The sequence below is a fragment of the Bos indicus genome, chromosome 23 (genome assembly GCF_029378745.1).
Source record: "Bos indicus isolate NIAB-ARS_2022 breed Sahiwal x Tharparkar chromosome 23, NIAB-ARS_B.indTharparkar_mat_pri_1.0, whole genome shotgun sequence".
Classification (NCBI taxonomy): domain Eukaryota; kingdom Metazoa; phylum Chordata; class Mammalia; order Artiodactyla; family Bovidae; genus Bos; species Bos indicus.
In genome coordinates this window covers 17,367,075-17,392,477 of record NC_091782.1, presented here as the reverse complement: position 1 = coordinate 17,392,477, position 25,403 = coordinate 17,367,075, and the positions used below count along the sequence as shown (strand labels likewise).

Below are 25,403 nucleotides of genomic sequence, written 5' to 3'. Positions count from 1 at the left end.
CACATAAACAGAAGATAACCATTTTTGAAAAAAGAATCAAATGGGACTGTTTTACTTCTCTTTCACCTAAAACGATCGACTTAAGGTGCATTGCAGGGGAGGGGGGCTCTGGGATCTGCCTGCTTTGATCAAGTTCTCCAGAGCATGGTTTTTTCCAGGGGTGAGAGGGCAGAGAGGGCTCCTCCCTTTATTTCGCTTGGGACCCAGGCTAGGATCCATGTCCTTGCAGAGTCCTTTCAGGCCCAGGTTTTGAAATGAAGAGGTCAAGGAGGAGGTGACAGCTCATCTTTCCATCTCTGCTTACATCCTCCTCACTCTTCATGCGTGAGCACAAAAGTCACCCCCTCTGTGAAGCCTTCTGAATCTGCAGGATTCACCTTCCCTTGATTCATCTTGCTTATGTGTTCTATTAGTTTTCGACATTGCATAACAAATTACCCACAAAGTCATCAGCTTCAAACTATGCACATTTATTATCTCACAGCTTCTGTGGACCAGGAGTCTAGACCTGGCTCAACGGCATCCTCTGCCCAGGATTTCACAAGGCTGGAAACAAGGTACCATCTGGGCTATGTTTTCATCTGAAGGCTTGACTGGGGAAGCAACCACTTCTACCTCATCCAGGTCTTTGGTAGAACTCATTTCCTGTGACTGTAGGACTGAAGCCACGGCTCTCTGCTAGACATTGTCTGGAGGACACTCTCAGGTCCGAGAAGTTGCCCAAAGTTTCTAGAAGCTGCCCACGGTTCCTCTTTACATAGACTCCTCAACATGGCTGCTTATTTTATCAAGTCAGTGAGGAGATCCTCTCTGTAATCTGCTAAAATGGAATCTCATATAGTGGAACCTCATCAAGGAAGTGACACCCATGACCTTTGCCATAGTCTGTGGAGTAGAAGCAAGCCACAGGTCTCACCTACACTCAGAGGGAGGGGACTGTAGAAAGGCAGGAACAACAGGTGGAAGTCATTACAGCTTACTTTAAAGTCTATGATAGTCACACTTTTACAATAACAGACAGAACACTCATTTCTTTCTGGAATTGTAAGCAGCTGGTTATTACCAGCCTGTCCTCAGGAATCCAGCAAGCTCCCCAGTAGAGACCTCTGTCTTCCTCATTTTTTTACAACACTCCAGCACCCAGTACCATGGATCCCACATGGTCATGTGCTGGTTATGCTGTTGGCCCCTGCCTCACTCCTTCTCTACTTTTGTTGGTCTGCTCTGAGCCCCAGGAGGCTGAACCCTGTGGACTGGATCACCTGGGCTCCCTGACCCTCTGGCTTCAAGCTAGGTTCATCCTTTGAGAAGCACTGCTAGGAGACTGGAGTATGGAAAAAGACCGAGGCTGGGTATCTGTTCCCCTCCATCCCTGCTGGGCCACAGTTTGGATCCTGGTTGTTTTCTTTGACTTTCAGCTACAGCTCCTGCTAGAATTCTCTCCAGTCTCCTGTGACAAAGCCTCATCCCTCTACCCCTCAGGCTTAGGGGTAAGAAGGGCTTCCTTCTGTTGCCACCCTCTAGGCATATCATCAGTCCCTTAACCATGCCCAGTTATCTGTGAACAGTTCCTTCATTACACACCCCCCCCCAAATTATCTTTTTGAGAGTAACATTTGACTGGGAGGGGCTCAATAAAACATTATTGAATGAATGAATGATAAGATAAGATTCAAGAGAGCTAATATAGACTAGAGCTCGTCTAAAACACCAGGCTAAGCTCGATGAACAGGCTCAAGACAGTCTTGTGCTATACTAATGCTAAGTCGCTTCAGTCATGTCTGACTCTGTGCGACCCCATAGACGGCAGCCCACCAGGCTCCCCCGTCCCTGGGATTCTCCAGGCAAGAACACTGGAGTGGGTTGCCATTTCCTTCTCCAATGCATGAAAGTGAAAAGTGAAAGTGAAGTCGCTCTGTTGTGTCCGACTCTTATTGACCCCATGGACTGCACCCTACCAGGCTCCTTTGCCCATGGGATTTTCCAGGCAAGAGTACTGGAGTGGGGTGCCATTGCCTTCTCCGACAGTCCTGTGGGATGGATGTTATTATTTCCATGTGAGACAGAAGAAATTGGGGGCAGAAAAATCACATTCTCAGGTTCACAAAATTTTTAAGTGGTAATGTACCAAAGTTTTCCCATGTTAATTCTTTCTTTTAGCCTAAGTCGTCAAATCGCTGGGAAGGGAACTTCCTGGCAGTCCAGTGGTTAGGACTCCACTTTCACTGCCAAGGGCCCAGGGTTCAATCCCTGGTCAGTTCAGTTCAGCCGCTCAGTCCTATTCTATTCTTTGTGACCCCATGGACTGCAGCACGCCAACCTTTCCCCTGGTCAGAAAACTAAGATTCCCATAAGCCACACTGCTGGGGGGAAAAATAAGTCTCTGGGCAAAAGGCTGGATGAACCTACAGAATCTATAAGCCCCTGAGTCTAGTGCCTTCCCTGTGGCCCCTCTGCCTGAGCAATCCCCCCACAGGGAGCTCACTCTGGCTGGCTGTGGGGCCCTGTCCCTCACTCCAGCCCAAGGTGCGAATGGAATCCACAGCTCCCCAGCCCGAGAGCCCAGCCTCTCCCTCTGCAGGGACTCTAGCAGTCCTGCCCCCCATCCCTCCCCCAGAGACACAGATGCCAGGTCAGAGAGATGGGGCTCCATAGCGAGGCATCCAGGAAGAGATGAATACCTGAGAGGAGGAAGAGACAGACCCGTGAGAGTGAGAGGAGGAAGAGAGGGACCCATGAGAGGAGGAAGAGACGGACCGGTGGGAGGAGGAAGAGACAGACCGTGGGAGGAGGAAGACTGGGACCCATGAGAGGAGTACAGAGGGTCTCAGTGGACGGCTCGTGCTGTGGCCGCGTGAGAGAGGACCGTGGCCTCCCCAGGCTGCTCTGTCTGCAGGACTCCTTCCCGGGACAGATGCCACACCAGAGTGAGAGCACCTACGGGGCTGAATGATGCCAAGGAGAGGGAACATGGCGGGCAGGGGTGTAGAGGTAGAAGCCATGCCGGGAAGGGATGGGAGGGGTGGCAATCCCAGTCCCTACTGACTCGCTCCAACGTGCCAGTCTGCCCACTGGCCACCTCCACAGAAACACAACAGAGCCCTAAGCATAGGTTCTGGGCCTCCAGAGAGTGTCCCGCCCAGACCGACCTGGCACCTTGGCTGGCTTTTGTCAAGGTGTCCTGGAAGCGTCGGTGGAGGCCGCTTTACCAAGGTGAACCTCTAGGGGGCGACCTTCTCCAGGAGCGAGGAGGAGGCGTCAGTTGAGCGCGTGCAGATACGGGCCCCGCCCCCACTCCTCAAGGTTGTCGGGTCTGGGGGCGCAGAGTTGATTCTTGCTCGTCTTTGTAGCCCAAGGGCCCAGCATGCGCTAGTTGTTCACCCAGTGTCTGTGGGATGACTGTTGGGAGGTACAGCTTCGGGTTGTGCTGAAAACTTGCATTTATCTCTGTCTCTTGAAAAGCACACTGAAATGGCAATTCATTTCTAAAGGCTGCAGATCCAAAGAGACCAAGAAGAAGACAGCAGATGACAGGTTCTAATACAAATTTTGGACGAGAGAAACAGAGGGACGAGTGGTGCCTTCCCAGAGTGCGGAAAGTTGAAACCTGTGTGTGCTCAGAGAGGAGGAGGGGGGCTTCCCTGGTGATCCAGTAGCTAAGACTCCATGCTCCCAATGCAGACAACCTGGGTTCCATCCCTGGTCAGGGAACTGGATCCCACTTGCCATGACTAAGAGTTCGCATGCTGCCACTAAAGATCCCCAGTGCAGCAGCTGAGACCCGGTGCAGCCAAATAAATATATTAAGAATAAATAAAATTTTAAATTCCCACAACAGGACTCTGGAAGCTCAGGAGGTGGGCACAGAAGGTGTCATGGGGGCTGGGGTACCAGACAGGTGGGACAGAAGGAGGGGTACTGGTGGGAAGTTTGTGTCAGGAGCAACTAGTTCCCCAGAGGCCCTCCTCAAGGCAGCAGAACAGACATCTTAAGATGTCACCTCTCTCCTCCTGGCCCTGGGGGAACGTTATTCTGAGACTTGAACTGGACAAGCTCTAGCCTCGAGAGATAGCTCAAGAGAGAAGGGCTGCTCTGGAAACCAGAAAGTTATGGCAAAGTCTGCATATGAAAAGTGAGACCCCAGCCCAGCTCCTTCCCACACTGGCTCCATGAACAACCAGGAAGGAGAGACTTGATACCGATGCCAAATGGCCTGCTTCCAGCCAAGGATCACTAGACATTCAAGGAAAGCCTCTAATTTGAAAGACAGCCTACTTCAAATATAATATATAGAAAAACCTGGATCCTTTGATGTTAGGTGATATATTTAGGACACCCTCTCATCCTTTTTCTCTGGCTTGCCATCTTCTCTTCAGAGAAGGGTGTCCAGGGAAATCTGGCCAGTGCATTGGCTGCTTGTCTGGGTCCCCAGCATCCTGTCTCTTCATCCCACACCAGCCCCCTTGTCTCCTGTGCCCTAGAAGTATGCACCACTGAATCCACCACTCTACCTGCAATAAGACATGATTCCTAGAAATGAAACCAGTTAGAATCACTCAGTCATCTGCTGGTAAATATTTAACCACTGGCTCTCTGGAAAAAAAGAAATCCTGTTTTATAGATGTTTGCTGGTTTCCTGGGTGTAAATACTTCCACTCACTGGTTTCAAGCTACCAGCATGAAGTCACTGATTGTGGAGTTGGGAGCTGCCCACTGCCAGCTCTCACAGGCCAGTTTGAGCTGGCACCAGCAGGCCATTGGATCCAGCCTTGGGCGGCAGTGACCAAGGACTCACTCTGGCTAGGAGTCAAGCGCACTCTGCTTTTACTCTCCTTCTCTGTGAACCACGGCCCATGAGCCTAACTAAACTCAGCATCAGCTCTGCTGGACCAGAGGGGAGACTTGAGATGGGAAGTCCATCCCTCACCAAAAAAACTACCAGTCAGAAGAGGCAGTTTTATGTAAAACTAGGAGCTAGAGAGGAGGCTCCCTGGAGATCAGGTTCACTCCCTGCAGGACGTCCCCCTTCCCCAGTGGCTTCTCCAACCCCAGATCACGGTCGATTGATGTAGCTCTTATTGGAGAGGTTGCCAAACTGGGACCACAGGCAGACTGTGGCCAGCATGAGCTTTGCTTGGGACTCAGGCTCTGCAGGGAAGTTGGGGTTACTCTTGGGGTGAGCTGATGAGAATCAGGTCCTTCCAAGTCTTCAGGCACCTCTGGCTATAACCCTGCTTACAGCACCCCTGTGGCCTCAGTTTACCCATCCACAGCCACCCATTCAGATGCCAGGGAAAGGAAGAAGAAACTTTAATTGCTGCTGAAAAGCGAGACCTCCCTTTGCCATTGTTGACAGTGGGCAGGGCACAGCCGTCCTAGCCCAGGCACTTTCTGCTCCTCGGGGAGGAAGCAGCCCTTCCCCTTGGGGACCCAGCATTGTGGGGGTGAGGGTGCAGGGTAAGGGGCTTCTGACTGGCACAGGCCTACGAGCGCCACAAGACCAGGTTGGCAGGAGGCACGTCGAAGCGCTTGCGGGTGTGGTCGGTGTCCCGGCGGTACAGGTAGCCGCAGGTGGGCTTCTGCAAGGTGTAGAAGGGGTTCAGGGAGTTGGAGTACTGGGAGGTGTAGAAATTGAACCTGAGCTTGTCCGGGTTCTGCCCTCTGGGGTCCACCACCACGGGCACGTAGGCTGCCGCCAGAGTCTGCTCACGGTCCTGCTTCCACGACAGGGACAGGGGACGGTGTGGAGCCTTCACCTTTTGGCCTGAGGGTGTCTTCGGCCCATGACTGGGTACTGAGGATTTCTGTGAGTCCTGGGAGGAGGAAAGAAGCGGAGAGCTGGGGACTTTGCGAGGGCCAAGGGCAGGAAGGAGGGGGCAGGGGCACTGCTGAGAGGCCCACAGAGCTACGCCTGGAGCCCAGCCCTGCTGGCCCTGGAGCTAGACACTTGCAGGCAGGAGAAAGCCTTCAAGGTCCCCCCACCGGACCTGCTTCTACAGACTTGGTTTGCTTCTTGGAGACCTCGACCAGCTCAGAGGCTGGGAACCCGGGGTTCATCTCCAACCCCACGCCTGCCCCTTCCCCCTGCATCTGGTCTGTCCATCCATGTCCCCCACATCCTTCTCTCCCTGCCCCCTGCCAGGCCTCCATCCTCTCTCCTACAAGGTGACTCCAGCTTTCTACCGACTCTTCCTGTTTCTTTATCTCTTGCTTTCCCAGCCTGCCCTTCACACACTGAATTAGTCTCTCTATTGATTGGCCCCAAAGTCCATAACATCCTACGGAAAACCCTGAATGAACTTTTGGACCAACCCAATATATTAATGGCCAGAATGTATGGCTTGTCCTCAAAGCACCTTTTGCTGCCCAGAAAATAAATGCCAAGTCCCTAGCCTGGAAGGACAGGGCTCCCCCAAACCCTGAGTTCCAGCCATCCCGTCTGCCTGTCACTTCCTGGTCACACCTGATCCTTCCAGGCATTCTCACCTTAGCTCAGGCTGTCCACCCCAGACTAGCCTGCCCTCCCTCCCACCCATCAGGGATACTCTTTCTTGTTCAGCTCTGAGCCCCTTAAGAGCAGCGCTCTCTCACCCTTACCCTTGACATAATAACCTCCAAAATCCTATTCCTTCTCTTACTCCAGACCAAGACATTGAGCGAACGCTCAATAACTATTGGTTCAACAGAACTGGATTCTAGTAAGGGGTCATTGGCCTTCCAACCAGCCAGCCCCGTTCTAATTTAGAACACTTCTCATTGTTACAGACTGTGTCTCCCACCCAACAATGTCTGCCCTTCATAACCACTCTTGGGTGATTGGGTATGGAGGTCCACCCTCCTGGGAGGCCCCTGTTGCAGCCTTTATCTCCTGGTACTGACATTTATGTGGTCCTCTGTTGCCACCCTCCTTGACCATCCTGTGGCTGAATCATCTTCCTCACCTTTGAACCCCCATACCATCTCCCAGATCCTGGGTGCCCTCTCACTAGGAATCTTCATAGCTGTGATGGAACAACCCAAAGGCTGAGATCCCTGAGTGTCAGGCAGCTCTGTTGCACTCCCCCAGGCTGCAATTCTCAAGAAGACCCATTTCCTGTCTGCAGAGGCCCCAGGGAACTGGGAGGAAACCCCTAGCTGTATTGGAAGTTGAACCCCTGCCATCTGACAAAACCTCCACTACTCAAATCATAATGTATGTTCTGTTGTGTTTAATTTATAAATTATTTGCCCAACTCACACTTGCCCAGGGCTTTTCTCCAAGGCAGTCTCTGCTCCCATAAGTTCCCACCTAGCAATATATGACCCTCAGCCTTGCACTTCAAAATTCTCCCTTATCCTCCCACACCAGCAGCTCTCACGGCATCTCCTTCAGGAAGCCTCAGATGCTGTGGCCTCTGCATCCATCTCACCATCCTCCGTGCCATCAGGCCCTCCTTCTGGGAGGTGGTCCTTCGCTGGGCTGGGACTAGGGTGAGGCAAGGCTATGCATTTTCAGGAGGGGCTCATAGTCAGACTCATGCAAAGGCACGGTGAGTGCTTCCTTTCAAATATTTTGCGCCCTAGGTCCTGTGCTTGCCTCATCTTAATCCCAAATAGTGGTCCTTCAGGGCTCTGGCTAATGTCCCAACAGCCTGTACATGCTCTCAGAGGTCAGCACCACATCCTATTCACCTGGAGAGAGGGGTGCACGAGCGGTCAGCAGCCTTCCCAGACCCATCCAGGCTCAGCCTTGGGACACAGATGACAAACAGAGGGGCTCACACCGGAAATGAGGTATGAATAGTCATAATCCACGATCATTTTTCACCACCACCCATGAGCACAGCGCCAAACTCTTTCAGTGGATTTCCTCTGAGAATCCTCACAATAACCCTTTAAGGAAGGTATCATTATGAGTCCCATTTATAATTGAGAAAACAGAAGTCAGGAGGATATTCCCAAGTTTAAGGTCATGTGACTGGTGAGGAGCTAGGCTGCGATGGGAACCCAGGCCTGGCTGACTCCAGGGGCCACACCCTGTACCCCACAGTACATGCCATGTCCACGGCACCATGGGGATGGGGCCTGCAAGTTCATTTCTGTCCTCATTTCATCATCTTGCTGGCTCCTTGCTAGATGTGCTGGGAGGCAGGTGAGCAGCTAGGGCGACCCCTCCCCAGTCCCCAGGCTCGCTGGTGAGAGAGGGTGGCCTGATGTTCCAGGTGTGGCGGGGACACTGTGGGGTTTTGAATGCTGGGTTTTGGTTCTGGGTCCTTGGACCTGGCACAGACAGGGTGACACCCCAAGTAGTGTGAGGTTTATTCTATGAAGTATCTCTCAGCGCAGCTGAGGATGTGACGTCAGTTGTTCTATCCATTTGTGCTCCTCTTATGTACCAGGCTCTGGATATACAAGTAGCAGAGACACTACACATATGAACATTGGGGAACAGTGCTTCTCAGTCTCGGCCCCGTTGACACTTTGGGCTGGATACATCTGCTGTGGGGCTGCCCTGTGCATCAAAGGATGCTTAGCATCAGCCCTGGCCTCTGCCCACTAGCTGCCAGTGGCACCCCCACCAATTGTGACAGCCGAAAACATCTCTCGGTATTGCCAGCTCCTTCCAAGGGCGGTGAGAATCAGTGCTATAGAGTCCATGACAGTTTCCTTATCCTCAGTGTTGAGGCTGATAGCCTGGAGTTGTAGAATTTTCCTTTCCTGGGGCTCACAAGTGGCTCGGGTTTTTCATGTTAAGCATGAATCCGAGGATGTGGGCTTCTGGTCCTCCTGACACGGCAGGGAGGCTCGGCCTGTGCCTGTGGAGACAGGGAACTGCAGAGACCCTGCCCCCAACCAGTCCCTGCTCCCCAGCAGCTCTTGGCCAGCTGGCCTTGCCCCTCAGGCCCCGGAGCTGGTGTGAGAGGTGACAGAGGCAGGTGCTTTCAGAATTGTCATGGAGGGCTCTTCCTGCAAGGGGAAGGGCTTGCAACACTCTTTACTAATAGGATCGAGAATCTACCAACTGCCAGGGACTAACCACTGACCTCTGCAAAAGCCCCAAAGAGCCATTGTGAGATGTTATTCTCATCTTTCTGGCTTCCCTGGTGGCTCAGGTGATAAAGAATCCACCTGCAATGCAGGAGACGTGGGTTCAATCCCTGGGTTGGAAAGATCCCCCAGAGGAGGGCATGGCAACCCACTCCAGTATTCTTGTCTGGAAAATCCCCATGGACAGAGGAACCTCCTATCTTCCTAATGCAGAAACTGAAGCTCTGAGCTTGGTGTAAGCGCACATGGTTAGTGAGTGGCGTGTAAGAACCTTGCAGAAGTTGCACAACTAGTGACCAGTTAGTGCAGGAACCAGGGTTTGAATCCTCCTCTCCTGCTCCACCCCAGCCTAGACCCTGAGTCTCCCGTCAGCTATGCCCCAGCTGCTGCTGCTGCTATACTCGAGACCCTGCTTGGGCAACCCAGGACCCCCAGCACATCCAGGGATGAGGCTTGCACAAGAACTGGGGAGCGAGGGAGGAGGAAGAGAGAAAGGAGGCGGCAGATGGGAAGAGGAGGAGGAAGTTGGGCAGCCCCAGCCTTGTCCCACCCCTTCCGGGGGCCCAGCCAGCTTCCAGGTGACTAAGCTCCGCGCACTGAGAACACCCCATCCCATGCTTAGCCCAGCATGGCCAGCTCTGGAGGCAGGGTGGGGCCCTACTGCGTACTTTCCAGGTTAACATCTGGTTTCATTTAACCGTCTCCTCCCCTCTCGGGTCCTCCCTGTCAAATGCACAGTGTGTGTGCACTTAGGGAAGTGGTTCACACCTGGGGGCATTTCCGCCCCAACCCCACCCCTGGGGGACTTGTGGCAATGTGGGGAGACATTTTCGGAGGTTAGAACTGGGAGGTGCTACTGGAGTCCAGAGGCCAGGGTGCTGCCAAACATCCCATAGGACACCGGCCTCCCCCGCCCTGCCCACGGCAAAGAATCATCAGCTCACAATGCTGAGGTGGAGAAATGCTGAGGTGGTGAGTTTAGAGGTGGAAGGAAGGGCTCCATCTCCCCTGTCTGCTTTCTGCTGCCTTAAGCCTCCTAGTCCTCCCGTTCCATAGAGGGCAATGTAGTTTAAAGGGCAAGGAGAGGGTCCCACCAGCCCTTTCGCTCCCTGATGAATCACACTCCCCTGTTTTCACTTGGGTTTTGAATTAAGAGCCAAAAGAAAGAATCTGACCCTCTCCTTCCATGACCCCCTCACTCGCAGGCAGACCCACCCAGGCTTTTTAGATATATCATGTATACATCTGTCCCTTATACCCGGACCGAGAATAGGGAAGAGGGAGACTTCAGGGCGGCACTTTCTGAGTAAGGCAAGAAGACTTCATATGTGAGATGAGGTTCAATACTTCAGGCCCCTCTTCGGCCCCCTGCCCATCTACTGGCCTAGCCCGTGCCTGATATGCCACCATTTGCACCTCCCTTTTTTGTGGAAGGCCTTGTGCCCTGTCAAAATGCAAATAGCACTGGGTGAGGCAGCTGGTGAAGCCTCCCAGGGCACCTGATGCTGGAAATGTGCCCGGGCTTTGGAGTTTGAAGGTCTAAGCTCGGGACGTGACTCTGCCCTTACAGGTCAGGCATCCGTGGGCAAGTCAATGAACCTCTTTGAGCTTGACTTGCCTCATCTGCAAAATGGGGCTAATAAGGCTATCTACTGCACAGCTTGTTGAGGGGGCACCATGAGTCGTGGGAGCTGTAAAAGAAAGTGGTTATTATCATCAGCCCCGTCCAGAAGTTACACAGAGGTGTCACCCATGCTTGAAGCTTTATGAGCACTTATTTGCCTTCAGTGAGGGGACGGGAATTCTGAAGGGAGTCAGTGAGGAAGCCAAGTCGGGGGGCCTCGGCTTCCTCAGGAAGCCTTTACCACCCACTGGGTACCTGCTCTTCCGGTAATTTATTTATTTATTTAGTTTTGGCCACACCACGCAGCGTGCAGAATCTTAGTCCTCCAACCAGGGATCGAACTCGTGCGCCCGGCAGAGGACGCTCAGAGTCCTAACCACCGGACCACCAGGAGAGTCTCTCTGGTAATTTATAATACATTCTGCCTGTTTTTCCATGTACGAAGGATAATAGAGACTCTATCTCATAGGGTTACTATGAGTTAATGAGATATTCTCCTTAAGGCACCTGGACGTCTTTAGCCCTCAGTAAATGTTGACCAGCATTATTACTTATCACAAGTGTGCCTAGGAGCTGGGGCCGTGCAAACTAAGGGTCCAGGAAGCCTCTCAGGGAAGTGAAGGGGCAGAGAACAAAGGAGCTGAATGGTGGTCACCAGCCCTCCCCCCACCCGGGGAGACAAGGACAGCTCCACGGCTGGGGAACAGGAGTCAGGCAGCTCCCGGCTGCCTGGGCTGGGCTGAGGCCTTCACACTCCTTCCTGCCAATCAAACTTCTTGCTACTTTGGGCTGCCCTGATCCCACACCATGATGTCATCCCACCTGGAACATCCTTGACCAGTGCCTTCCTTGGTGGTGAGATGGAACTTCTGGTGGCCAAGGGCTCCAGAGGTATTCAGGGACTCTTGGGAGGGTACTGGGACACCAAGGTAGGAGAACTTGTATGGGGCTGGGGGCATTGTGACACCTCTTTGACAACATAATTCCTTCTGTCTTCCTAAGGAGATACAGGGGTGGGGCTGGGGGCAGAAGTTTCAAGGTCTGGATGGTTCTTCCAACCTTAATACCTAGTCACTCTGCAATTCCTTCTTCCCATGGTGCCCAGGACTGGTGAGCTATGGGTAGTGGGGTAAGTGGAGAGTGGAGGAAATCATTCTGTTTATTCAGGTACCTTGGGGAGTCCTAATGTTGCCCCAGCCCCACAAAAGTTCACAAAAAATCACTGGCATGGAAGAAATGTAACCAGCTAACTCTCTATTCTCTTTCTTCCTCTCTATCTGCCTTCTCAAGTACAGGAATGAAGGGTGATGGATGAATGGATGGATGGATGAATAGATGGATGGATGGATGGATGGATGGATGGATGGATAGATGGATGGATGGATGGATGGATACATGGATGGATGGATGGATGGATGGATGGATGGATGGATGGACACATGAACTCATGGATGGACACACGGATGGACAGAGGAGTAGGAGAGCAGAGTGGGGATGGATGGATGTGAGTAGTTGGATAGACGACGGATGAGCAGACCCTCCTGATTGGAGCCCTGGTCACCTTCTTAGTCTCATCTCTTGCTGTCTTTTCCCTCACTCTGTGCAGCAGCTACTTCCTTAACATGCCCTGCTCTCTCCCTTCTAAGTCTTTGTATTTGCTCTTCCCTTTCCTAAACCGCTTCAAACAAGGGGTTAGAAGATGAAGGGATGGATGCATGAGTGAGTAAACAGGTGGTTAAGTGGGTTGGCCACAGGTGAGTGGTTGGGAAGATGGTCCATGTGGATAGATGGTGGGTTGTTGTATAGAGGATGGGACTGCAGGCTCAAAGCCAGACTTCATGAGCTTGAATCCTGGCTCTACCGTTTTACTAGTTGTGTAACCTTGGGCAAGCATAAATAACATCTCTCTGTGCTTCTGTTTACTCATCTGTGAAATGGTTGGACTAAAGGTCCCTAACTACTAATAATAGAGTAGGGCAAAGCACTTAGGACAGTGCCTGGCACAGAGGAAGCACTCAGTAAATATTAGCTATTATTGGACTTCCCTGGTCCAGTGGTTAAAACTCTGTGCTTCCAATGCAGAGGGCATGAGTTCGATCCCTGGTTGGGGATCTAAGATCCACATTATGCATGATGTGACCCCAAAATATATAAATAAATAAAACTGGCTGTTATTATGTGTGGGTGGGTAACTGTATTGAGGGATAGGTGGCTGAATGGGCTGCCCTCTTGCCATCTTCAAAACCAGATGTCTCCCCCGACACACCTCCTTCGGGTCCCATCTCCCCAACATCAGGCTTCCAGGAATGTGTCAGAAATGCCCCATGTTGGACTGCCCTGTGCTTCTCCCTGGGTCAGTGAGGAGGAAAGGAGGGGGCCCGGGGTGAGGGAGGCAGGGCAGCTGTCGACTTCCTGTCCTCGGCCCGCTGGCCAGGGCTGGGCCCAGGACTGTTTCCTTCCTGTTCAGCACTGCCTGTTGAGTGTGGCGTAGACTTGGGGGCCCCCAGGCGGACTGGGAGTTGGGGTGTTGATGACTTGTAAGCTGTGCTCAGATCTCACACCCTAATGGTAATGACCCCTAATTTCTGGAGAGGATGGGAGGGACCAGGAGGGGAGGCAGGCAGGGAGGAGGGGGGAGGAAGGGCAGCCCCGGCGGAGCCTCTGATCTGGGATCTCCAAGGCTCTGGGCAGATGGTATCTTGCTTGGGAGAGGGTGGGGAGGAGGGCCTGCTGCATGGTCAGTGCTGAGTTATATTGTTATTATCGTTTCTAAGCCCCAGACAGCACTGAATCAGTCCTGCCTCCTGGAAGCCCACTCTTTCTGACTTCTCTGCCACACCCCAAGCATGAGCTCATTTTATTCCTCATCATAATTCCTGGAAGGCAAGGAGGGTGATCTGTACCCCACGGCACTCAGTGGGTGTTTGGGAAGGATGGGGAGAGCTGGTGACATGCCGGGCTGACTTGTGGAGCCCAAGAAGATCCCCAGGCCTTGCCACACACACCTGTCCTCTATCCCTCGCCCCTCCTGCCCTCTTTGCTGTTACAGTGCAGACGTGGCTTTCAGGGTCCTGCTACCGTCTTGCTTTAAGGAGCCTACTTATTCGAACATCCTCTTTCCACTCCTCCTTGTCTGCTGTGTGATTTGGACAAATTACTTAACCTCTCTGATCCTTACTTGAGTTTCCTTTGTTGGACTTCAAGTACAAACAACTGAGCTATTCCTACAGCTCACACCAGGGTGCCTTATCACCACTGGTCCATGAAGGCCTCCTCTCATTGTATTAATTTTCCCTCTTTATCTCCAGTCTCCAACCACACTCTCCACCCACGCCCACCAGAGGCAGCTATTCTAATGTTCTTAATAAGTATCTTCTTGTTCAACTGTGTTTTCAAAATACATATTGTTTTGTGTGCAGGTAATGTTCATTTACATAAGTGGTTTTGTGTGTTCTAGATCTCATTCTGTTGTTTACTTTGATCTCTACCTTCTGTTTTTAAGATCCATCCGTGTTGCTGCATAAGCCTCATTCCTTGCTTCCAAAGCCTTTCCTCCCAGGTGCCTCCAACTCCCCATCTGCACAGACAGCACTGCAATAACATCACATCCACAAGCCTTTAGGGACCAGGGTGAAGGTTTCTTTGGGGCCTATTGCTAACAGAGAATTGACTGGTCACAGGGTATGCGTAGATGTCATTTGCGGCTTCCCTGAAGAATCACTGGTAAAGAATCTGCCTGCCAATGCAGGAGACTGGGGTTCGATCCTTGGGTCAGGGAAGATCCCCTGGAAAAGGAAATGGCAACTCATTCCCATATGTCTGGAGAATTCCATGGACAGAGGAGCCTGGCGAGCTACAGTTCATGGGGTCATAAAAGAGTTGGACATGACTTAGCGACTAAACAATAGATGTCATTTGAAGTCTTTTTTCCTCCCTCCACAAAATGGATGTATTGTCCTCTTCCTTTGTAGAGCTGACTTGCTGGTAGTGGGTTGGGACTTCCCTGGTGGTCCAGTGGTTAGGAGGACTCCACACTTCCACTGCAGGGGGCGTGGGTTTGATCCCTGGTCAGGAAACTAAGCTCCCACGTGCCATGTGGTGTGGCCAAAAAATAAATGAAAAAAAAATTTCTTAAGATGGTATTGGGTTAATGCACCTAGTCCACTCGGCTCTGTGCCTCACACAGCAAAGATGCTCAGTGAATGGTAGATGCAGCTGCTGTGACTTTCAGGTCTCAGGAAGACAGGGAGAGACAAGATGGACCCACGAGAGGTTGCATGGAAACACAGCCAGGGCTCAAAGTCCCCATTCAAGTGTTGGTCTCCAGAACATGTGAAAAGTGTACGGGGCTCCGCTGATTCCTAGAGGGTAGGGACGGATCCTGAAGGCTAGAAGCAGAGCACAGAGCTGGTGCAGAGGAGCGGGCCGCGCCCTGGGGAAATACTCCCTGCATCCAGAGCTCACCTCTCTTTCCCCGGGGCGCCCCCTGCACAGGAGGCACCAGAAACCCTCATCTGCTGTTCTGCCTCCGCTCTGCCAGCCAAGGAACACATTAATCAGATGAGAAACTACACCTGAGTGTTGGAGTGCACCACGTGACTATAGGGCTTCCCAGGTGACCCAGTGGTCAAGAATCCACCTGCCAATACAGGGGCCGCAGGAGAAGCAGTTTCGATCCCTGGGTCAAGAAGATCCCCTGGAGAAGGGCATGGCAACTCACTGCAGTATTTTTGTCAGGATAATCCCGTGGACAGAGGAGACTGGTGGGCTACAGTCCACGGGGTTGCAGAGTCGTATATGACTAAGGGACTGAGCATGAGCATCCCACTTTACAGATGGAGAGACTGAGGCTCAGGAAGCCTGCGTGGTCTCACAGGAGATTCAGTTCAGTTCAGTTCGGTTCAGTCACTCAGTTGTGTCTGACTCTTTGCGACACCATGAATCGCAGCATGCCAGGCCTCCCATCACCAACTCCCGGAGTTTACCCAAACCCATGTCCATCGAGTCAGTAATGCCATCCAGCCATCTCATCCTCTGTCATCCCCTTCTCCTCCTGCCCCCAATCCCTCCCAGCATCAGGGTCTTTTCCAATGAGTCAACTCTTTGCATCAGGTGGCCAAAGTATTGGAGTTTCAGTTTTAGCATCAGTCCTTCCAATGAACACCCAGGACTGATCTCCTTTAGGATGGACTGGTTGGACCTCCTTGCAGTCCAAGGGACTCTCAAGAGTCTTCTCCAACACCACAGTTCAAAAGCATCAATTCTTCGGCATTCAGCTTTCTTCACAGTCCAAATCTCACATCCATACACGACCACTGGCAAAACCATAGCCTTGACTAGATGGACCTTTGTTGGCAAAGTAATGTCTCTGGTTTTTAATATGCTATCTAGGTTGGTCATAACAGGAGCTTAGTGGCACTGAAATCCACATCTCCATGCTGGCCCCCATCCAGTGTTCTTTATTTTAAAAAAGGGAAAATACATTCCATGCTAAATTATGTTCTTTGGGACTTCTCTGGTGGTCCGGTGGTTTAAAAAAATCTGCCTTCCAATGCAGATTCGATCCCTGGTTGGGGAACTAAGATCCCACATGCCGTGGGGCATCTAACTAAGCTCATGGACCACAGCTAGGGCACCTGTGAGCCACAGCTAGAGAAAGCTCTCTCACCATAACAAAGAACCTGCATGGCCAATATTAAAACATAAATAATGTTCTTTATTATTTGTAGAATTTTAAGTTAAGACAAATGATCTACCAGCAGAGGACATTACTGAAAAGTAAAAGCCCCGCCTGTCATCCTAGCACTTCCCACCTGCTCCGCCCCAACTACCCCCACACTCCCAGTCCGCTCCACAGTCTTGGTCCCTGCAAACCCCTGGCTGTTCATTCACAAATACATCTTATCTACCTATAGTCACAATCTACGTGAGATTTGGGTTTTTGTTTTTGTACTAAACAATCTCTCTCTTTTTTAATGATTTCAGATGGTGGGATGTGTTTTACAATGGAATATTTTTGCCTGGCTTTTGAACCTAACCTTGTAAACACCTACCCCGCCCCGTCTCCTAGGCCCCCATGGAATTTTCCTTCTTGAGGTTCTTTGTTGAATGGGTACTGCTCTCGTGCAGCCTCTCAGGGCCTCTCTTCTGTCTGTTGTTCTGTTCAGCATGTCCATGCCCAAAGTCAAGGCAGGGAACTGGGGTGAGAGCATGCAGGTAGTAAGTACCCACCATGAGTCAGACTCTCTGCTTGGTATTTAAACTCTCTATCTCATTGAATCTCATAACCACCTACATTAATAGCCCCTGTTTTACAGATGAACAAACTGAGGCTCAGAGAGGTGGTATCTCAGCCAAGGTCACACCCTTGCTAAACAACAGAGTCAGGATTCAAACCTATTCCCCGGCAAGGATCTTTCCCATTCTGCCATGGTCCCACCCACAGAGCCCACGGTTACCAAGGGAAATGCATCCCTTCCCAGCACCCTCAAACACACCACTCCCCACTCAGGGCTGGATCTTGGATCTTCATACTCTCAGGCACCAGGTACTGACTTGACCACCTTCTCAGGATGTAGGAGTCCATGTTAGCCAGGCTTCCTCTTAGCCTGACCACATTTCCTGGCACCTGCCCAGCCCAGAGGAAGGCTGGGGTTGGGAGAGGTGGTGGGTGGAGACTGAAGCCCACTCCACCCTGCAGGCTGAAGGGAACAGTGTCAGGAGCTGGTCTGGTAGAAGGCATCTCCAACCTGGAGCATGCGGTAGGACGAGGTGATCCACAGCTCAGTGGATATGGGAATTGGCATGATGGGAGTTTTGACTTTTGCCCTTGCAGAACTCACCACAGAGACCTGGGGTGGTGACTCTTGGTGTCTCTCAGCCTGCCCTTCCCACACTCGGAGCGCACTCCCCCAGCCAGGAGCATTTGGCTTTGTCGGAGGGGAGACCACCACTTTGACAAAGGCCCGGCTGGGTCTCTGGGGAGACTGTACCTGCCGGGCCCCCATCCCACCCCACATTCCAGAACCGGCCAGGAAAGTCGGCTCTTGGAGGTGACTAAGTAACTGCCAAGCTAAGATTTAATTACAGGATTGGGCTTTTGGCTGTTTGGAGGGGAGCCTGTTATTTGGCTGTTTCTTTTCCTGGGGGACCAGGTGTGAGATGTCATCATTAGATGGAGTGGGGCTACAACAGGGGGCTGAGCTGGACAGAGAATCAAGCCCCGAGCCTGCCCCAGGGAACCCAGCCTCCAAAGTTGTCAGAAACAGCCCCCTACCTCTCCACACACCAACATGGAAAAGGAATCTGGGTGAAATGAGGGTAGAGGGCAGGGAGAGCCCTGCTGTCTACTTGGCAGCCTCAAGCCCTTCTGGATGCTCATGTGTCACCCTGGTTCCCCTCTTTCCTCCACCCCCAACCAGGGCTAACCCCTAAGGCAAAGGGACCAGAAGGGGAAGAAATGAGCAAACGCTTAAGGAGTGGCCCCTGGGTGCCAGGCCCTGTGCTGGCACTTCACATCTATGATCTTATTTAATCTTCCTAATGACCCTCAGAGAGGGTACTGTTATTACTCCCATGTTACAGATGAGGAAACGAGCTCAGAGTTGTTTTTATCTCCCTATATGCAAACTGTTTACCATGCCCTTCCCTTCTTCCTAAGAAGTGTCCCACAGACTAACAACTTTTTCTTTTTCTACCACCAGCACCCGTGTCCAAATCCCCTCCTGCTTATGTAGTTAACCAAATGATTAAGCAATTAACTGATGAATTACACGGCCTCCCACAGTCCCTCAGCCTACTCTTTCTCCTTCTCCTGGTCTTTCATCCAGCTGCTAAAGATCCTTACGAAGAGCTGTTACCACCAGTTACCCTTGCCTGCTCCATCACCTGGTAACCACCAACTCTAGGCCTGAACTTCTCAAACTATAACATGCTCCTGAATTACCTGGGGGTCTTGTTATATAACTCACTCATTTTGCAGTACAGCAGAAACTAACATTTTAAATCAACTAAACTGCAATAGAATTTTTTTTAAAAAACTGCTTAAATTACACTCTCAAAAAAATATATTGCAGATCTTCTGCTGGGTACCAGTGAGCAACAGCTCACTGAATCCATAATGATTTTAAATTAACAGCTTATTTTACAGATGAACAAATGTACGTCTCAAGAGGTTGCTCAACATCTGGAATGGAGCCAGAGATCCTATATTTCTAGTAAAATCCCAGGTGATGCAGAGGCTGCTTTGTGGTGGGTCCATTTGTTGTTGTTCAGTTACTAAGTCATGTCTTGACTCTTTTTCGACCCCATGGACTGTAGACTGCCTGGCCCCTCTGTCCGTGGGATTTCCCAGGCAAGAATACTGGAGTGGGTTGCCATTTCCTTCTCCAGGGGATCTTTCCAACCCAGGGATCAAATCTGAGTCTCCCGATTTGCGGGCAGATTCTTTACCACTGAGCCACCAGGGAAGCCCCATGGTGCTTTTAAACTAAACTCTCCTGCTGAGTTATTTTTAAATTTTTTAACAGCAAATGTATTTCCCATGGTTTGGAAATTAGAAAGCGTAAAACAATGTTCAGTGAGAATTCTCCCTCCCGCTCTCTTTGCCCAGTTCCCACCACGTCCCCCCAGAAACCACTTTCACTAGTTTCTTAGGTTATCTTTCCTTAGTGTCTCTGTGCCAATACAAGCAAATAAGATTATACATAGTGAAAGTGAAGTCGCTCAGTTGTGTCCAACTCTTTGCAACCCCGTGGATGGTAGCCTACCAGGCTCTGCCGTCCATGGGATTTTCCCGGCAAGAGTACTGGAGTGGGTTGTCATTTCCTTCTCCAGGGGATCTTCCCAACCCAGGGATTGAACCCCGGTCTCCTGTATTGCAGACAGACGCTTTACTGTCTGAGCCACCTATTCTGCCCCAAATGGTAAAACACACACACACACACGTGTACACATGGTTTTGTCAACAGTTTATCAGTTTATCTGGTAGAAAACTGGACACAGTTGGCTGACTCACTCATTTTTAGAGTTGCATGATTATTCCATTGTGTGATTATGCCATCATTTATTTAACCAGTCATCTTTAACTGGACAACCTGTGTTGTTTCTGCCTTTTTAAGCCTGTCACACCCTGGCTGACCTTGCTGTGACCTCTCTCCCATCTCCCAGTTCCTAGTTCCACCACCCCGAGCCCTTGCAGAGGTCTTCGCCCTTCCTGCCTGCCCTCCTCAGATCCTCCAGCCCACCCTGTTTTCTCCTACTCTGAATCTCTGTTAATCCCATTGTTAGTCTCCCCCTCTTCACTTACCTCCCCACCCTTCACCTCTCCACGTGTCTCTCACTGTCTCCCCAAATAGACTAAAGCAACTTGAACTCAGGAACCATGTCTCTGATTTCTCTGGATCCTTCATAGTCTAGAGCAGGGCACACAGACATTCTCAAGATTATTTATAGGAACTTCCCTGGTGGTTCAGTGGCTAAGACTCTGAGCTCCCAATGCAGAGGGCTCAGGTTCAATCCCTGGTCAGGGAACGAGATTCACGTGCCACAACTAAGATCTGCTGCAGCCAAATAAAGAAATATTTAAAAACAAGAATATTATTTATATGGTGGAAGTTGTGTATGAAGGGAGTTGCTGGATGGTAACTCTCCTGGGGATGTTTCAGGGTGTAAGAGCCTAGGAGCTACCCAAGGTGGGAGGTCTCCATGAAGGAAGCCCCTATCTCGTGCCTGAGTATCTAGAGCACTTGACTGGGTTGTGATGATGTCCAGGGCATGATGTGGTTTCAGGAGTCCCCTTGTGCCCTTCCCGTGTGGACAGTGGGAGGAGCCATGATGTACAGGTAGGGGGTGGAGGGGCGGATCCTGTGGGTATGTGTGGAAGCCCTTCCCGTCTCTGTCAACATCCTTGTCATCCTTCAGAGGCCAGCTCAAGCCTCAGTTCTTCCAAGAAGCCTTCCTGGATCTCTCCAGGAAGCCCATGCTATTCTCTCCTCCTCTGAATTCCTGCTGTGTATGTATCACTGGCAGCAGTCACTGTTCTGTACTTAGTCATCGTGGTCTGCCACCTTGAATCATGTAAACCCAGTTCCCTGATGAGATCTCAAGACCCTGCAAGGTAGAAATAAGACTTCTATAATTCTCTTCTAGCTCCAGTTACCTCAAACCTTCAGCACGGCAACAGGCAACTGGGAAGCCTCCCCAAATGCTCTGAACAGGAACTGGCTCCAGCAGTGCCCTGGGAGTGGGTGGGGTAGGACAAGGTTGACCACAGATGTGTCACCAATCAAAAACATTTGGGGAACACAGTGTCTTTAAAGATGCTCTGTCCCCCAATTTGTCCCTCAATCCCTCCTCTCTTGGTGGGAAAAACGACCTCCCAGCCACAAGCCCTGAGGGTCCCTCTCATCCTGTCCTTTGACACTGGAGTGGACTTTTCAAAAATGCCACAGTCATGAAAAACAAAAGCAGAGGATTGCCCTAAATTACGAGATTAAAGGAGTATGACCAGCAAATTCAATGGGTGAGTCTTTAAAAAAAAAAAAATTATCTGGCTGTGCCAGGTCTTAGTCGCGGCATGCATGAGGGATCTTCGTTTCAGAATGTGGGATCTTTTAGTTGTGGCACACAAACTCTTAGTTGCGGCTTGTGTGATTAAGTTCCCTGACCAGGAATCGAACCTGGGCCCCCTGCACTGGGAGCAGGAAGTCTTAGCCACTGGACCACCAGGGAAGTCCCACAATGTGTGAATCCTGATTGAATTGCGGGTTGGAAAAAAAATCAAAAACTAAAACGACACCTTGGGGATAACTGGGAAATTTTTAACGGGGAGTATATTTTAGATACTAATAGTGTGTCGATCGATGTTAAATTTCTGGTGTGTGATAACTGCATTGTGGTCATTAAGGAGAATGTCCCTAATTTTAGGCAATGGATACTGAAGTAGTGGTGAGGGTGGGGAGACGTGCCATACCCACACCTATGAACTGTCAGCAAAATGAAAATGAAGTGTGTGTGTGCACGCAGGTGATCATTTTATTGTTACAATGTTTTCAAAATGAAAAATTTGGAGGAGAAAGGTCTGTGATAAAAGAGGGGTGCCATTCCAACTGTCTGGGAGAAAGAGGAGGGGAAATGCAGCTGGGGGTTCTGATGGGGTAGCTCAGGGGAAGCACTTCGACTCTGTGACCCGATTACCGACCCCCCCCCGCCTCCCCGCACACTAGCCTTCCACCCCTGGTGCCCAGAAAGCATTCAAATCTAACCTCCCCCCGTCCCCCCGCCCCCAGGGCCTGACTCTCTGAATCTTCCACGAAGTGTCTCGGGTCCTCATCTGATGGGACCTCCCCTGGTGGAAGGCCACCACCCCCTGGCCGAGCTAGAATAATACCTGAAGCATCTTAAAGGTGCACGGCTCATCTCCCTGGAGAATGAACTGAACCTCAGTGGACTTGACCCACCAGAAGTTTTTAAAAATTACATTCACTTAGAGAGGGAAAGGGAATGTAAACTGGTGAATGTAAACTGGTGAAGCCACTATGGAAAACAGTATGGAGGTTCTCAAAAAAATAAAAATAGAACTACTATGTGACCCAGCAATTCCACTCTTAGGTATAGATCTGAAAAAAATGAAAAAACCAGTTCCAAAGATACACTCACCCCACCGATCACAGAGGCATTATTTACAATAGGCAAGACATGGAGACAGCCTGTCTATCGACTGATGAATGGATAAAGAAGATATTTTATTTATAAGTATACATATAAGTATATATACATTATACACACAATGGAATACTTTTGTTGTTGTCTAGTTGCTTAATTGTGTCTGACTCTTGTGTGACCCCATGGACTGTCACCCATCAGACTCCTCTGTCCATGGGATTTTTGCAGGCAAGAATACTGGAGCAGGTTGCCATTTCCTTCTCTAGGGGATTTTCCCTGACCCAGGGATTGAACCTGTGTCTCCTGCATCGTAGGCAAATTCTTCACCACTGAGCCACCACTCAGCCATAAAAAGAATGAAAACTTAACCATTTGCCACAACACAGAAGGACCTAGAGAGTATTATGCTTATAAAGTCAGACAGAAAGCAAATACTAAATGTTTTCATTTATTTGTGGAATCTAAAAAATAAAGCGAATGAATGTAACAAAACAGAAACAGACCCACAGACATACAGAACAAAACTATTAATAGTTGGGGGAGGGGGACAGTGGAGAAGGAAGGAGGGAAGGACAAAATAGGGGTAGAGAATTAAGAGGCACAAACTACTATGGATAGAATAAATAAGCTACAGGACCTATTGTACAGCACAGGTAATATAGCTGATACTTTATGATAATTTTAAATGGTATATAATCTATAAAAATATTAAATCACTATGTTGTACACCTGAAAATAATACAATGTTGTGATTCAACTGTATTTCAATTAATATATATATATATTCACAACTTCACAGAAAAAAATAAAGAATTTGATGTTAAAAAAAAAAACGCGCCAAGATTTAGTCATCCTGCATTCTCTTTGGAGCTTGTCAACGAGGATATTTTCCACCCTAGTCATCAGATTGGGACACTAGTTTATTGCTTTTATGTATCGCTTTTCCCTTTTTTTCCTATGGGCATTTCCTTACAGGCATGGATGATTCCCGGCCCACTCTTCCAGGGCCTCTAGGAGCCATCGGCGTGCGCGCTGAGGCCAGCCGCCGCCCCAGTGCTGGACGCACGAGTTGTTTCCCAAGTTCTGGACTGTCCTGGTCGCGAACCGCCTTGGAAGCGGGGACCTGGCCCGCCCCCTCCCTTCCTCGGGGGGAGAGGGCGGAGGAAGAGGCCCGGGAGGCGACCGCGGGGAGGGTGTGGGTCGTCTCCGCGCTGGGCGTGGGCTGGGCGAGGTTCCCCGGCCCACCGGGACCCGCCAACAATGGCCAGTTGTGGAAGGAGGCGGCAGGAATGCAGCCGGGGGAGTCGGGCGGCGGGGCGGCGGCGGCCGGGGGGCGGGGCCGGGGCGCAGCGGCAGCCTCTTACCTGTCCAGGTAGTTCGCATTTCTCGGAGAGCGGCGGCGCCCCCAGCACCTGCCTCCCGGTGCGCGGGCGGGGAGGACGGCGCGGGGCATGGCCTGGTAGAGGCCCCCGGGGAGACGGTGCGGAGTCCAGTCCCGAGCAGGGCAGGCGAGGGAGGGACGGTCCTCCCTCGGCGCCCGCGCGGCCGGCGGCAGCATGAAAAAGAACCCGACGGTGCAGGGCACTTTCAGCAAACTCTTCGGCAAGAAGCATGCCAACCCGCCCGCCACTTCCCTCTACGCCACCAACCCTCCCTGGATCTTCACCCAGGAGGCCCCGGAGGAGGGGACCCGGGGCTTCGGTGAGTGCGCCCGGGAGCGGGAGCGCGCGGGGGCCTGCGCGTGGTCCCCCACCCCAAGGGCGGCCCTCTCCCCGGGCTCTGGATGATCCGCGGCGGCGAGGGCGGGAGACTCGCCAGGGCGGAGGGGGAGCAACGCGTTTGAACCTGTGAGCTGGCCCGGCAGGAGCCTTCGGCAAAGGGAGGTCTCTGGGAAAGGGAAGGAGGGGCCCCTCCCCACCGCAAGGTCAGAGATCTTTGAGGGGGAGGCCGCATCTGATCCTTGTCCCTCTCCCGAGGTGTTTGTTTTCCCTCCTCCGAGGAAGTTATGTTTGTTTTATTGTTGCTAGAAAGGGCTCCCGGGGTTTGCGGTACCCTCCCTCACCTTTCCCCCAGCAGTTCTGTTGAGTCTGAAGCCTTGCCTGGATGTGAGGACTTGGGGATGGTCCCTTCAACCCCTACTCTTTCCTCTTCCTCTGTTCCCCCTCTCCCAGTTCCCAACCGGGCCTCGCCTGGCCTGGCTTGTAGGCAGAGAAGGAGCTGCTATCTAGGTGCCCACACACCCGCCTCTACCCTGAGGAGGCCCAGAGCTACTGCTTCCATCAGGATAGCAGGCTGTGCCAGTCACCCAGTCTCTTTCTGGGATCACAGGCCCTTGTCAGTTCAACCCCAGGTGCCTATGAAGCACCCCCTGACTGCCAGCCACCCTTGGCCCCTGAATCAGGTTGATGTGTCTGCAGGTATTTGAAATCATACCTGCCCTGCCTTTGGGCTCTGCCTGTGGGTCATCTGATCACTGCATCTTTCTGCAATTTGTACCTTCTATAACTGAGAGGGAATCTAGTCGGGTGAAGCCAGGAATTCACTTCTTGTGTCTGATCTGAGGTTCTGGCCCAAGGAGGGTCACCCAGCACTGCTTTAGCTCACCTGCCTTCATTGTCACCCTGTTACCTTCACTGACCTTTATGGCCACAGTGAGGGGACGCCCAGAGGATGTCACAGCCTCACCCCCTGCTCTTGGAGTCAGTTTAGCCCCCAGCTTTATCAGAAGCAGGACACAAGACACCCAGACAGGAGAGGGCAAATGAGACATTGCCTCTCTCTGACCGAAGGATCTCCGGCTGGCTGGTGAACAGAGGTGACCAAATGCCGTTTAGCCCTTTCTGAGCCTTTGCTATAAAAGAGTAAGTGCAAAAGGAACAGAGAGGTGACCTCTGATTGGAACTAGCATGCAAGCTGAGAGAGAAGGGCACCCAGCATTTCCAGAGCAAACAGCAAGAGCAAAGGTGGGAGGGCCAGGGCAGTTTGGAGGCAGGGCTTTAGGAACTTAGCAAACACATGTGTCCTGCCAAGTACAGCTTTGTAAGGCCTAAACACCTCTCCTCGCCTGAATCCCAAACATTTATTGACC

The 25,403-nt window shown here is 51.4% G+C and overlaps 1 protein-coding gene and 1 non-coding gene across 4 annotated transcripts; both read right to left on the bottom strand.

Annotated features, from left to right (window-relative positions):
- Positions 1–449: 449 nt before the first annotated feature.
- On the bottom strand, positions 450–24,275 carry CIMIP3 (ciliary microtubule inner protein 3). Of its 3 annotated transcripts, none has more exons than XM_070777981.1 (2): positions 23,680–24,275; positions 450–5,813 (listed from the first exon to the last, which is right to left on the bottom strand). In XM_070777981.1, exons 1-2 carry the CDS (start codon positions 23,926–23,928, stop codon positions 5,484–5,486), a joined length of 579 nt encoding a protein of 192 aa, XP_070634082.1. In that variant the 5' UTR covers positions 23,929–24,275; the 3' UTR covers positions 450–5,483. The 3 variants fall into 3 exon arrangements, with proteins under 3 accessions (XP_070634082.1, XP_070634083.1, XP_070634084.1); XM_070777982.1 differs by lacking the exon at positions 23,680–24,275 and adding an exon at positions 11,474–11,606 and having other exon boundaries at positions 5,281–5,813; XM_070777983.1 differs by lacking the exon at positions 23,680–24,275 and adding an exon at positions 6,598–6,849 and having other exon boundaries at positions 5,281–5,813.
- On the bottom strand, positions 21,310–21,382 carry TRNAW-CCA (transfer RNA tryptophan (anticodon CCA)). The gene has a single exon. It is a non-coding gene; the product is annotated as a tRNA-Trp (tRNA).
- Positions 24,276–25,403: the final 1,128 nt, after the last annotated feature.